Here is a 15,594-nt window from a genome sequence, read left to right as displayed (position 1 = left end):
ACTAAAGCTGTTGGAAAAAATATATGCTTCCAGTTTTTTTCTAATATTTTATTTCTGTGACATCATAACATTGCATGCACAAAAACCAAATTGCAGTCAATACAATCATGTCAGATACACTGCATACTATCTTTCCTTCCTTCATCATAATTCCTTGAGTATACAAGTCCTGCATATGAAGTCAAAGGTTCAATCCACTCCCATGAAGACAAGTTAGCCTCTCTGGTAGGATTCTTTACAAACATTACTTCAAAGTTGACCGGTATGTAAAGTAATTAGCAAACGGTGAAGTATGCGATGCTATACACAGTGATAACTTCACTTAAAAAAATATCAAGATCATCACTGCTGCTGCAGTATTCCCAAAACTTTATGAAGCTCTAAATCACTACCACAATTGTAAAATAATTTCACAGCAACTAGCAGTAAGGGTGCACAACAAGTTGCATCACATTTTCAAATTATGGTATACAACAGAATGAAATTTGCACTTGTATAACAATGGTCAGCTGTGGAGAATGAGGGAAAGGTTTATCCACACCAAAATCACAACTCCATATCCTAGATAATTTGCACAAGGTTGCAGGCATGGTGGCTGTCCCTCATTCACTACTTGGTGCTTTCAAAAAAGAACATGAAGTATACAATGTGGCAGCAACTCAAATTTTCAAAAGCTGGATGTGTTTACCATTTATATACTGTAGTTCAAAAGCAATTTTTCATGTTAATGTTTTTGTCTAGGCAGGAAAATATCTATAAAAAGAGAAATGTATATCTCCATAAAAACAGTCCAATCAGCAACATTGTGCTGAAAATTGGTCCAGGATGACAATCTTCTCCCTTGCCTATCATTTCCCTACCTCCAATGTTTGCAACAAATTTAAACATCTGTGTATGTGTTGTGTTTATTTTTTAATCTCTGAATAGGTTTTGTTGTTCTTGGGCCTTATTTCCAAGTGGCCTGACTGGGTTTTCGCAGGTCACGTGCCCCACGCACCATAGCATTGCCTGCACCAGCTCTCACCTTGATTTCTTGGTTCAGAAGGTCGGCCTGTGCAAGATCCTCATCATATCTGTAGACCAGAATGCACGTCTTAGTTAACATCTATATCATCAGTCCTGGGGATCGTTGGGCATTGGTCTTGCTTTGTATAAAAAAAAATGTCTGCACGTGTCTTATTGTTTTTGAGTGAGCATATGTCACATGCATTATTTTGTTTGGATGTCATGCTTAATGGCACAGCTTTTGCTTCCAAGTACCCACAGAAATGCATTTTGGTCTGCATTCTGTTTTGGTAAGCAGAGTCTATGTGTTGCATCTGTAGAGCAGGATGGCCACTACCAGGGATTTGTACAGCTTGTACTTGGTAGTGAATCTTATCTTATGGCTATGCCAGACCCTGTCTAGTCTAGCCATTGCCGCTGTTGCTGGTGTGGAGCTGCCTTGGAGAGGGAGGCTCCCAAGTACTCGAAGCTGCTTACTTCTTGGAGCCTTCGTTCATATTTCATTGTACCCCATTCATATAGATCTTTGCTTTGCCGCTGCTATTGACCATAACTTTGCTCTTTTCAGTACTGATCTCCATTCCGTAGGCATTTAAACTGTCTGCTGAGGTCTTTTAGTTATTTTTTAGTGTCTGCTAACAGATCTATGTCTGCAAAGCGTAGGTTGAAGATCGAGTAATGTAGGGGACAAACAGATATTTAAGACAATCTCAGTGTTACTGAAAGTTCCTCATCAATATAAAGTTCAAAGAAACTCAGAATAATGTGTGTCAGTGATTATCTGTCGGTACTTACAAAAGATAAAAGTTCCCATAATGTTCTTTTGCTGGTACTTTACACCACCGAACACTGAAAAAGAACAAAAACCAATACATTCTGTTCTTGAAAACTGCAGCTTGTTAGGACAGACAAATACTATTGATTCCAGATCGCTTTTATTCTAGAAGTGCTTATCAGCTTACCTTAACATAAAAATAAAAATTTTGCACTTGAGCAATAAACTATATTAGGTTTAAAAGTAGTGTGACTTAAGCATGAGTTTGATAGCTACTTGACGGAGCCAACCTCAGCTTGACATCTCTAATGAGTGGATGATAATCACAAGTCTTGCACGCCTTTGCTTTAAAAAGTATTGGTTTAAAGAGTTCTTGCCCCTCACTGTGCTTTGGATGTAAGTTACATTGGTCTTCATGTTGCCTGTTCTCTTAAGGGCTTTGTACATGAGCATCATAGCCTGCTCTCTTACATGAATTACATCCAACCTTTCCTTACTCTGGAAGCTCTCCAGGAGGGATGACAATGTTGATGACATCAGAAATGAGTTTATATTTCATAATGCGGTCACTGGAGGTTGTGGAGGTAAGGGACGGGGAGGCATTCACCTGCACACCAAATGTTACGATTAAAACATGTAACTCGAGGTTACACTATACTACTATTCTCCAATCCACACATCTGTCTCATTTGTTCGTGTTTTACAAATTTGAAACCCTTTTAAGCTTTATTACAATTTCACAAGCAATAACAGAAAAAGATGTGCCTCATCTAGGCGAGGTTAATCCAGAAGGGGACAGTACTGCACCACATCCAGCATCAATCAACACTACCCTGGTCTACTCTACAAATCTCAACTAGGGAGATTAACAAGTCGTGACTCAGGCACGTCTTCTCCCTTTGGGATCCCGGGCCCGAGTCAAGTTCCTGCCAAAACCTACTGGTGAACTGTGTTCACCAAACACTTTGTGTCACAGTTAACACTTTCCCATCTAATGTTCTCATGCATTCGACATACACTTGCAGTCCGTAAGTTGTAAAGGGGTTAAATTAATCTGAAAAACACAGGAGGCATGGACTGGTCCGTGACAGCTTGGTTTCTGTTTTGGTCTTACATCTCACAATAATTGTCGTATGGAAGCATGTGATAGCTACTCTGAAGCTCAGACATCACCTGAAAACATGGTAGCCTACCAGAACCACCTCAGACCTGTTTTAGTTGTGATTGTAAGTGAACAATCATGATTCATCAGAGCATCAGTCAGTATCATTTCATCCCAACTGACCATTTAACTTGCTTTCCCCTTTAATGTGCCCAGTTTCACGTATCTTCTCAACTAAAACATCAGTTTTCTACATCTGCACATAAACTAGAAGATCATAAGCATGCAACATTTTCTTGTTTCTTTGAGTTACCGTATAACTGCAGAATAACCATGTCATGCAGAAAAGAACTTGCTTATCTCAATTCAGTCGCAGCTATAAGGATAATTATGAAAAGAACTTACTTCAATCAGCCATGGCTTAAGGTTGTCATCTATGATGATATCATACCTGATAAAAAAAAGAAAATAAAGATGTCTGCAATGGAAGTTTGGTGCATCTGCTCACATACTCATTGAAGGGTGGTAGTAATAAGGAAGTCTGCAAGTAATAAGCTTAGTGCAAAAAGCAGTACTTGTGTATTTTTAGTGTTGTAGGTTACTGCATATACTTTACTCAGTAAATAATTGAATGCTAAAAGCAATTGGTGCTTGCGTGACTCATGATAGTGTCAGACTTATAATGAAGGGGCATTAGAGTGACAAAGCATAAGATGATGCCGCTATTGCATTGGTCTGACAGGAATAAAAGGTATCAGCATGTAACATGGATAAATGGTGTTTTGTGGCACAAGATGAAGTGTCAGCATGGTGTTTTCATGTCATGATGGTGTTTGTATGAACAGCCTGGTGCAAGAAATACTGCTGTGAGAGTGATGTCCCTTCAGGTACACCACTTCAAGTAACATGATCGAAGTGTTCTGCTGTTGTTGCTAGTGTTGAATCAGTTTTGGTGTTATTTGAAATAGAAAATTTTAAGCAGTACATCTTCAATGCTTCATGTGGTCAATACGCTCTTAAAATTATTGTTGATTAAGAACAACCAGCAGTAAGTACTGGCCCATAATATATAGTACTCAGACCCATAGACCTAGCAGTCAGCAATGATCCATGGCAGCTAGCAGTCAGTACTCACCCATAACACTCAAAGCAGTGCCTATCATTGGATATCACACCCTGAAAAAAAGAGTTCCATGAAGCATAATCTATTGTGCAATGCAGGTTGTTAAATAAAACAGTCTTATACACCATCTTCCATGGTTACAAAACAATAACAAAAATTAATGTCCTTAAACATCCACACAAAACTTAGCATGCTCACCTATGCATGGATGTGTATGCATGCACAAATACACATTTAAATGCACCATCACATTTTTAATCAATTCTGAATCAAGAATTCATTAATTTATTGAACCAAGTGATAGAATATGAGGAATTTGACGTGATGATGGTCGCCAATTATTCACAAATACTGATTACACTCTCATACTTGTAGATGCTACTGCTCACACTGTGAGTTATACACCTTCATACATATCCTTCACATATATATGAAAGTACAGACATACTACCCCTCTTTATCACTTGCTCCTTCTTCCACACTCCCTTTCTAACTCATAAACAGACATTGACTTGACATGACCCATACAAATGTACATAAAACAAGCTTACAGCAACTGCCTTGAGAGAATGTACAGTCAGCCAATTGATTTCATCAAACAGCTTGTCAGAGACCTGCAAAATCAAGAAAGTTTGATTTGTCATGTTGCGTTAGCATCAATAATGATCTGTCAAGTTAGCATAAAAAAAGTCTATCATGTTATGTTCGCAGTAAGTTTTGATCTGTTAACATCACAAAGCATAATTTTCGTATCACATTAACATCAAAAAGCATAATAAGTCATGTTAATGCAAATGTATATGCAGGAACACAGACAAAAATGAAGATAAGAGAATAGGCAATGCACTACAGCTTTTCAAAGAAGTTGACAGTGTTCTCAGAAAATTCACTATAAAGAAGATCAAAATTGCTTATATATATATATCTCTTGAAGAACACGTTGGTAGCATTCATTCATCACTTCAGTACCGATAAACGTCTGCTGGTCCTCTAGTCCACTGGTTCTGAAAGTCACTGGGAATGACTGTTTGGTTGGTTGTGTTTTACACAGTGTCAGCAACTAAGGCTATATCACGGCGATATAAAGTAATCGTACTTTTAAAGGTTTAGGATCAAATCTCACAAGTGATATAACCACAAAATCTTAATCAATAAAAGCCAACACAAGAAGCAAGAGTAATGTCAAAAAAAAGTGAGTAAAGTTTAACAAAAAAGGGTTGTGGCCCAAAAGGCCACCAACAAATCAAAACTTAAACCAAAAAACTATCAGAACACAAAAGCTTCAATCTGATGATAGAGCCCTATCTTTAAATATATATATATAAGAAAAATAGCTGCCGATGGGACAGACTTCAACAAGGAAAACAAAGAAACTGTTGTAAAAAAAAACTGCTGGCAGATACTCTCAAATTCAAGACTAAGTAATTCAAACTGTACCACACTAAAATTCCCTTGACATCATAGACAAATTGGTGGTGGTTCACCTCATAAGAAGTGCGATTGTGTGGCAAAGGTGTGTCCTAAACGTAGTCTTGTCAGTAATGCTGACACAGGACTGAAAATAGGCCAAGCGGATAGATTTATAGTCTGATGACACCAGCGAGTGTAATTTGCCAGGAGACTGACATGCAGCCTTGGCAGCCTGGTCTGCTCGAACATTGCCTGGGATACTAGCATGGCCAGGAGCCCAAATAAAAAAAAACAATGTCCTTGTTGTGATGAATGAGTGTTGCATGAAATTGGGCCACAAGAGGGTGGTCAAAATCGATGTAAAGACGACTATAGTGCAGAATATCACTCCGAAAACCAGAAAGAATCCAAGGAGAAAACTAAAAACGACGAATTAAAACTGAAAGGTGTCAATGATCAATCATTTTTGGCAAATTCTAGTCCAGAGGTTTGTATTGGCGCAGACATGTACCGGATGAGGAAGTACACTCAGTAGCCTGAAGCAATCTGTAACAGCCTAGTACATCTTGTCCTCCAAGGGTCAGAAGTAGATCAGCATACATTGATTACCAATTCGAAGCAATTACAAGAGGGACAGAATCAGCCAAAGGAAAAATGGGGAAGCTGACAAGACGATGAGAGATAGCCATGATATGATACTTGATAAACTCACCAGACAAATTAGACATTGCCAGCTGCAGAGGCCAAGGGTATGATAATATGTAGCTGTGATGGAGGGCCAACATTCTGCAGTTCTGAAACGCATTCTGAACATGAATCCTAAAGCGCAGTTTAATATTGCTTGTTCAAACCATTCCTTGAATTTAGCAGGAATCCATGCTCCTCAAGCTTGGATTAATTTCGGGACTTGCTTTCCAAGGTTGGACTGTTTACATTCTTTCTTTTCCACATCAGCTCATCGTTAGGACGTGTTAACGAAGACTCTTGGGACAAGCCTCAAGCGCTTAGTCCAAACGCGATGGGGTGCAGGGGAAGCCATGAAAGTGGTGAAAAACAATTTTGCATAGATTCTGGAAACCTTAGAGATTCTGACTAGTGAAAATGAGAACAGGCTACCCGTTGTGATGCCTGTGGCTTGCTATAGTTGCCATACATCATTCACTTTTCTGAACTACCTTGGGTTTTGGCCTTTGGGCACCAGTTTTAATCGAAATTAACGACCCACAGGGTTACTTCAGAAAAAAGGATTTTCCACCCTGGATGTCGCTGAAAGTGCTGAAAACGTTTCTAATCGACAGTAAATACAGAATAGATGATACCAGTGTCGATTTGAACAGGTGAGCGAAATTGAAGAAAAGTACGAATTTCTTTGATCTTTACAGCCCCTGGACGCGACCAGTCAACAGCATATGTTCAGGACGACATGGACAAGGCTGAGTTCATTCTTGAACAGGAAGCGATTTCAAAAGTTTGTTGAGGCTTCTTCAGAAAAGGTAGCCATCAAAGAACACATATTGAGTGATTCCATTACAAGCATTGCAATCATGGTTGGCTCTTTCCTACCTATTTGAGACAGCGTTGTTACTCGCGACAGAAGCTTCTCCTAGTTAAATCAAGAACTATCTGCGATTCACAATGAGTAATTTACGATTGATAAATTTTGTCAGCCGAGAACGACCTCGTCAATAGGATTGATTATGATAAAGCAATTAACAGCTTTGCAACATTCATGATTCTGTGCTTATAAATTACCATTATTAATGGCAAATAAAATTTTTTTTGCTTTAAAAAATTTATATTATTATTTTGGGAGGCACCAACGGCAGGTCCGTACCAGGTAGGAAATACCCCAGCTTCGCCACTGCATGTATAGTTATCCACACCATTTAGATATGCCTGTCATTCAGTGATGTACGCCACAAAGTACATGTAAAACATCAAGTAATTTATACAATTCAGCAATGTCAATCCTTTAGGGCAGTGGTTCTTAACCTGGGTTCGATCGAACCTTGGGGTTCGGCAGAGCCTCCGCCACGGAGGTCAAGACACACTCGCAATTCATGATGACACTAAAGGGTTTGGTGAATGTGCATATGAAACTAAAGAAGGGTTCGGTGAATGTGCATATGAAACTAAAGAAGGGTTCGGTGAATGTGCTTATGAAACTAAAGAAAGGTTCGGTGACTGTGCATATGAAGCTTGTACCTCAAAAAAGGTTAAAAACCACTGCTTATGGTGAAAGGGAAAATGATAATGTGGGAGCTCACTGTTACCACATATTTGATATGTCAGTTAATCTGTGACCTTACCTCCTTACCCCTAGTGCCCTCCAAAAACAGTCGCAGATTTTCAACAGTCCATTTGCCACCATGAACAGCATTGTAGTCTTCCTGCAGCAAGAACAAATACCTGCATGTGATGCACTTGATAATTCCAATACCTGTAAGTGTCACTTTTAAACACATCCCGGCTATCATTAAATACATTTTCAAAACTTCTCGGCATAACTTACCCTTAGCTCACATGAATGGATACTACCCTGTAAGGGAAATACCTCATCACCACAAACAGAAAGAGAACACCTAAAACTGAAAACGGCTTTTTGATCTAAATGGAATTCAAAGTCTCTATATCTTCCTACATCCCCAGACCAGATGTAGCAACATCCAGAGATGAGATGTAGCAACACATCAGGAACTGACTGCTGGCTATAGTATCCCTCTGTAGTCTACATGTGTGAAGGTGTGCCGATCCTGTAGAGAATGTCTTGTTTTGTTGTTGTTAAACTGTTGAATTGTATGCATGCAACATGTGCTGATGAATAGAAACTCATGGGAGCTTGTCACATTCTAGTCTTTAGTGAACAGTGTACTACATTCCCAAGTCCGACAGGGGCCTCAGACTCCTTACGCAGACCATCGACTCACCTCAGCCAGTCCCATACAACCTCACAAGAAATCAAGGATGGAAGCTTGACACCTAACTGCCTTAAGTGTGCCATCATTGAAGCTCAGTACAGATACATACACAGCAAATGAGTTAATGTTGCTTGGCCATTGTTCCACACTACATATTAGTGATGATTGGTAAGAGTGGCTTGGCCTTAATCCAGTCTTTGTATGACGCAATGCATGCATGTGACAAGGATGTGCTTTTCACAGGGTTCGTACAATTCATGTTACAAGAGGGTGCTTTTCTCAGGGTTTGGGGGAATTTATAGCTTTGAGATAGGTCATTAGTTTGTAGTGTTGCTGCAATCTCCCAAATAATTTATGTTGCTCTAGCTTATTTTTAAAGAGATAAAAAATGAAAATTTTCAATGCACAAATATATGTATAAAATAAAGTTTATTTATATATAAAAGCAGGTACTCGTAAGGGGTCTAGAGAATGACCCCTTCTCTAGTGTAAGTAGGGATAACAATAAGGTGTCTCCCTACAAAAACAACAGCAAAAGACACACCCCTTGTTTCTGAATGGAGACGTTGGTGAGATGTACAAACATGTTGTCCAGCTCATTAACACTAGCATTGTACTTGACAGTGCAGAAGCGACAGAATCCAAGCTTGTACCTGATGGCAAAAAGTCATTTGTATTTCTTGCAGGCCAAAGGCAATTTGCTTAAGTCCAAGCAACATTACTAAAGCAAAATCATGTCAAAGCTTGTGATACTATTACCAGTGGTTAAAAGTCTACAATAGTGCACTTTCTGTTTTTAAATGTACACAAATATACTTGGGTTATTAAGAATCAGTGAGACATCTGGAGAAATATGATAATTAGACATGCCAGTGTAAACGGTGGTCACACTATGTTGAAACAAAACTATTAGTTAGGGTGCAGGAACTTGCATTAATGGACTGCTTGCAGCCGATTTTTGTTCAGTTAAGTAATAGAACGAGGCTGGTGTGTAGACTAAAAATGGAGAATTTCGCAAGAGGCTAAGCGTGGATGTGGACAGAGTCCACCTAAACACCTCCGTGCACAGGCCGTACTTTGCCCACCCCTGGTCTAGGGTCTGCGCCACATTATTTTGCACATAGCTGCTGAAGTAATTGTATTGCCTTTAGTACAGCCTTTCAAGTATGAGAACAGCCACCGGTTGTGTGACTGACTGAGAGACAGAAAAACTCTAGAGAAATTCACAGCTTTTGTTTTGAGGTTCAGCATAAAATTAAATGGAAGCTCACTGCCAGATCTCTGTTTTGTTGAAAGAGAAAGACGATATGCTATTGCATGCTATATTGAAGTAAGAGACCTTCACTCTATAATTATACATCACTCTCAGTTCAGGCTGCTGATGTCAAACATGTTTTCATTTTCTAGAGAAAGAACAGCAGTGAAGGCTAGATGATTTCTTCATTGATTTTCATGTCTTCATCAATTTGTGCATTTGTTCTGGTGTACAGGTTCACATCTGGATCAACTACATTCATAAACATTAGTGCTAGCACATAGTGTACATGCTCACATTTGCATCAAGTATATCCAGAAATATTAGTGCTAGCACAAAGGCTTATACCAATACTTTTTACTTTTATTTGTTGCCGCCAAAAGACAAAGACTACTTCTATTACTTGTATCTGACCAAGAGATACCAATGCTTATTGATATTGCTAAACAGATTCATGCTTAGTTCTATTGTTTATATTTGAACAATCATGATAGATATTTGAACAATAGACATCAATATTGATTGAACAAGGGACATACTGGTATCTGACCAAAAGAGACAATAATACCGGCTATAGTATTTGAATACGAGATATCAATACTGATTGCCAGAGGTTGGTATTTGAACAAAGGATATATATCAATACTGATAGATACTGCTTAGGAGATTCATGTTTACACTAGCTTTAGTGATCTTTTTGGTATTAAACAGACTCACATGTAGCACTTGAGAGGTCTGAAGGATGTGACCAAAACATACAATCGAAGGTCAAACTTCTTGCCTCCGATCAGCAGTGGGTTGTCGATGTATTTGGAGATGACATACGTCTCCTTGGCTGTTGGTGCAACAAACCTGTACAAATACCTGCTCCATAGAAGAGTGTCAATGACCCTGAATTGACAGACATCTACACTTAGAGAAGAAGTTTTGTCATGGTCAGGGCAGGTACAGGAGGGAGGGGGTAGACCTGCCCCTGTGTTCTTACCCTTCTGCTGCATGGAAAAGTTAGAAATCGTGGGTCCTCTGATTTTTTGGGCCACTGTGTTCCCACACAAGAATATACAAAAGAAAGCTTGGACTTCCCCTGATGGACAGACAGAAAACCAGATCGACCATATAACAGTTGCACGAAAGTGGACTCTTCAAGATGTCCGAGTGAGAAGACGTGCAGATGTTGCTTCAGACCACCAGTTCCTAGAAGCAGTCTTCAAGATTAAGCTGAAGTCCTTCATTGATCCAGCAGGCAGACCACACCACAAGTTCAATACTCAATATCTCAAGAACAAGGAAACAAGAGAAATTTATAACTGTGAAGTCAAGAATACATACTAGGCTCTTTCAGGACTGACAGAAGAATCGGTGAAACAACACTGGTCAATACTCAAGAGCATTTGGAAAACAAATTGTACCGATAATCTAGGGAAGAGGGAAAGAAAACAAGAAATGGATGACTCCAGAGACCTGTGCAAAGATTTAATCAAGAAAGGGATTGAAACTGAAGCTCAACACTGTCAAGACCAGCAAGAGAAGGACGATCTCAGAGCTGAATATTGGGAAATCAACCGCCAAGTGAAGAGGTCTGTCAGAAAGGACAAGAGACGCTTCACCCATGCATCATCCTAATTAGAATTTTTGCTGTTATACAAGCACCTGTAAAACCATCCCATTATTACATGATCACCTAATTAGTAGATCACTGGTATATGAGTACCTTGTAAAACATCAAACTATATGACCATTGCTATTGTTCTCAAAGCTGTATCAAGGGCATTTTTCAGTCACATCAAAGAAGGTAAGCTTAAGAAAAAGCCACAAATTGTATCCTAATTATTTTACATTCAACTCACGAGTTTCCTTTCCCATCCCGTGACCACTTTTTTAGTTGACTCAATTTGTTGACAAGGAAAATTCCTATACCTCGAGCTGAAAGGAGATCAATATATTAGTAACTAGCATTGATCGTTAACATGGAAACACTATACACCATCCTGCTACAAACAATGAAATGCTGAAACCTTAACCTATCTTCAGAACAATACACCACCAGTGATTTCTCGCAGTTACCTAGCAACATAAAGTTATGATGTGTTTAAACATAATTTATTAGTGTAATAACACTTCATTTATACTACTGAGTCATAGCAAAATATTATAATATGCTGATATGTGATTTGTTACCTAAAAGAAGTCACAATTTACACCATACAGTTGGCTTGCCTCTCTCTTTAGTGAGATCAGGCCATAAAATATCCTCACTTATTGATGAAACATAGTTACCTTTGCCACAGGGTTTCATGATCCATGTTGTATTTGGGTTTTTACGGAATTCCTCAACAAACAGGTTGTAATCAGCCGGAAGCATAAATGTCAAGGGAATAAAATCTACAGAAAAAAAATCATTTTTATGTCCATGGCATTCTTGATTTTCCCTAGTTTTTCTTATCGTGCTTTGTAAAATTTCTCTGTGCATCTGTGATTACTATTTACAAGTCTATTGCAAATATCTATGGCAGTCTTTCCATGATGCTTAATTTTTGTTACCTTTTTTGTGAGTAAAATCGCTAAGGGCAGGAAGGGGTGAAAAGAGGAAAAGATATATAAGATTTTGTGTGTGTGTGACATTGATGTTCTCTGAGTCATTAACCCCAACTCTTCTTCTCACATCACTCATTCTCCATCTCTGTTTGGTGTTGATTGCTGGCAGTGTTGTGATTGGTGTACTAATGTGACTGAGTACAAGGAAGTGAGATTTCCCGAGCCTCGTTGATCGCAGGTGCGAATAGCGTACTTTGTTACCGGATAATTAATGGATGGGTTTTAGAGGCTGAAATTTACATGTCAGTTTTATATCACCTATATCTATCAATATCTGCAAAAAATGTGAAGAATTAAGGCTTGTCTTTAACTAATCTTTTTACAAAGTGGAAAATGAAAGGGAGAAGACCATTTAATTAACTGTCGCCGGCCAGTGCTTCACTTCCCATGGAGATATGGCAAGTGGAGGGACACTACATGTAGGGGAGTGGAGGCTGTGTCCTCCTAGAAAGGTGCAGCATTCATTTTTTTGAGTATTTCGGATTTTTTTGTATGACTTTTTCCTTTATTCTTTAAAAGATGTAGATATGTATAAGTAAATTTATTTTTGTTGTAACTGTAAATAGGCGCAGTCTACAGGGCCAGGAGCTGGGCCATGGAATTGAGGGCCGAGAGATGAACTGTGTTTGGGCCTGGCTAATGCCAGGGAGTGATGTGCCAGCAGAAGCCCCAGAGGCAGCACCATTTTGTGTACAATGTGTGTGGTTGCTCATCCCCAGAAGCAACGCCATTTTGTGTACAACATCTGACTCCATGAGGCAGCATTTGTGGTAGAAGAAGGTTGGGTTGCCTGCCCCAGAGATAGCATCATTCTGTGTATAACATCTATCCCCAAGTGGAGATGTCAGTGGTGTTTTGTTTTATAGTTTCTAAGGTTCAAGATAATTTGTGTGTATGGAAGGTATATGTTTGGATTCTGGAATGGCTGTTGGTACAGCGGAACAACAATACCCAGTGACTGAAATTGAAATGTATAAAGGCCTGCAAAAGAGGCAGAGTTGTTTTGTGAAAAAAAAACCTTGCAAATGTCCAGAAGTCTGTGTGTACACAAGTGTCTGTGACATACAGCAGAAGTGTAAGCTTTGTAGTCCACCATCATAAGCTGTATGTCTTATGACATAATAAATAGCAGCGTTTTGTGATAGATTTTACAGCAGTGTATCTTGTGAGACAGTGGATAGCATGTCTTACAACACTGCATATCTTATGACATAGTGAATAAATCTTTACTCATACTCAGTCTAAAATAACCATGCACCCACCCAAAAATACACTCTTATTCTAATATACAGGTTTCGTGTGTGTGAGAGAAGGTGTAGGTGTGTATGTGTGTTGAATGTCTTGTATGGGTATGTCTGGCAATTATGTTGTGTTATGCTCATACTATGTTTGTTATGATCATATTGTGTTATGCTCACGTTATGTTTGTATGTGTGGTTGGGCTTGTGAGCAAAAGAAAAATTTCTGTCTTGGACTTCCTTGGACAGACAATAAAATTTGATTTGATTTGAACCCAAGTACCCATATAAAAAAACCCACAGTAACATATCCATGCTATTCCCCATTTACAAATGACACAGTCTAACATACCAATGCAAACACAAAATAAACACTTAGTATAACATACCCAGATGCACAAATCTGCCAGTCTCATCCTTCTCTGCCAGCTGTGACCCATCCTTTTCCAACTCTTTGCGGTAACGTTTAATGTTTTTCACCATCAGATCCTTGCGTGTCAGCTCTACATGGTTGGGGAAATGGTTGATCACTCTTGGTGACAAATGCAATTTTTAAGTTATTGCTTCTTCAAGATTAGCACTCATCTATTGATATCATGCCTTGAATTTAGTAAAAGCAGTGAGCTAACAAAAATATTGATAAAGATTTCCATTCAATAGGTAATTATTAAAGCAAAATTAAGGCACAAAAATAATATTGATGTGATTAATCATTGCTGATATGTGGCTCAGAATTTGCAGAAAGGCTTGCCCGTACACTTTTTTGTTATTTATTCAAATATGTAAAGTATGCACAGATAACACATAATGCTCACTGTTTGAACAGCACATAATAAGGAGACTGGCAGCAAGGGCCTTTAAACAGTATAAACTTTAAAAAAGCATCCTCAATCCCCTACTAATGACCAGTTGCAAAAGGTCTACTTTATGTTCAGTTCAAGAAATTTTAAGGTCTACTTCAGTGCAGAACATTTTTCTAAAGACTGGGTACAAACATGTGATATGATCACCTTAAAGAGCCATCACAATATTACATAAGTATCCTAACCAGTGTATTCATTGCAATAAATATTGTTCCTTCCTCTTTAAATGATTCCTAAAGATACTACATATAATGTGCCAATATTATTGCTTTCTTACTGATCATCTCCCATTCGAAATCCAGTTTCTACACCAAAAATATTCCGAATGTTGTGTACACCAGCCCTGAAAGCATGCATATAAAGCATATAAAAAATTATTATTATCATATCGTGATATGCCTTGACATCTTGTACCAGCTAAAATCTGATTGAGGCATTAACATTGATATGGAACATTCAAGCAATCAAGAGAAATAAAACTAGGTAGGAAGAAGAAAAGAAAAAAGCAATATGGTAGACAGTGATGTATTATAATGAGCAATACATATGGTTGATATGGCAAACAGTGGTGTGTTATTGCGGGAAATACATATATGGTAACCTGGGATTTATTATAGTGGGCCAGATGCTGTTGCTTCATTCATTTTACTGAAGTTCAGAAATATAAAAGCAGCAGAGAATAGCATGTTAAAACGCAATGAACAGACTAAGCAAAGATATTTATCCCTCTTAGGTTCTCGAGTCCTTTTTGATGGGATTCGACATGATATCGATTCCTAACAAAATATATTCGCCATTTTTCAAATATTTGCAAGATTTCTATAAATGTACACAAGTAATCTCACCAATAGAAATTCCAGTCATCATCTGGTGTTACTTGAACCCAGCCGCGAGCATCAAAATTGTTTAATAAGACTGATTTGTCAAAATCTGATGCATATTTTACCCGAGCCATTCTTGCATAGGCAACAGGTTTGTATAATACAGGCGTCGACAACTCTAACACATTAATGTGTTGTTTTGTTGTTTTTGTTTGGTTTTTTTTTTTTTTTTGTCAGGAAGCTTCTATCACATTGAAAATTAACCTTGTATCGGCGACTTTATGACGTGTTTCTAAAATGTATCACAAGCCTTCAGGATTTCTGGAATGTCTATGTTTACTGCTTCTCTTTCAGACCTCTGATGGCGTCCTGTTGCTAACACTCCGCCATGACAGTCTACGTCTCGTCTTCTCATGAAAGTTGAGAGCTGAGGCTACAGCTTGTCTTATAACTAAAATCGTCCGTTTATCGCTTTAGTTTTTTAAAAAT

General features: G+C 38.5%; 1 protein-coding gene across 3 annotated transcripts; it reads right to left on the bottom strand.

The window, feature by feature from the left end:
* Positions 1–33: 33 nt before the first annotated feature.
* On the bottom strand, positions 34–15,548 carry LOC112560288 (probable tubulin polyglutamylase TTLL1). Of its 3 annotated transcripts, none has more exons than XM_025232044.1 (14): positions 15,130–15,548; positions 14,562–14,627; positions 13,811–13,953; positions 11,866–11,970; positions 11,436–11,511; positions 10,306–10,440; positions 8,878–8,986; positions 7,725–7,805; positions 4,557–4,619; positions 4,018–4,058; positions 3,288–3,333; positions 2,278–2,387; positions 1,801–1,854; positions 34–1,073 (listed from the first exon to the last, which is right to left on the bottom strand). In XM_025232044.1, the coding sequence occupies exons 1-14, from the start codon at positions 15,237–15,239 to the stop codon at positions 947–949; spliced, it is 1,266 nt and encodes a 421-aa protein (XP_025087829.1). In that variant the 5' UTR covers positions 15,240–15,548; the 3' UTR covers positions 34–946. The 3 variants fall into 3 exon arrangements, with proteins under 3 accessions (XP_025087829.1, XP_025087830.1, XP_025087831.1); XM_025232045.1 differs by having other exon boundaries at positions 15,370–15,548; XM_025232046.1 differs by having other exon boundaries at positions 13,811–13,924; positions 15,130–15,184.
* Positions 15,549–15,594: the final 46 nt, after the last annotated feature.

This window comes from Pomacea canaliculata, linkage group LG3, assembly GCF_003073045.1.
Source record: "Pomacea canaliculata isolate SZHN2017 linkage group LG3, ASM307304v1, whole genome shotgun sequence".
NCBI lineage: Eukaryota > Metazoa > Mollusca > Gastropoda > Architaenioglossa > Ampullariidae > Pomacea > Pomacea canaliculata.
The sequence above is the reverse complement of the archived record's forward strand: the minus strand, read 5'-3'. Positions and strand labels throughout refer to the sequence as shown.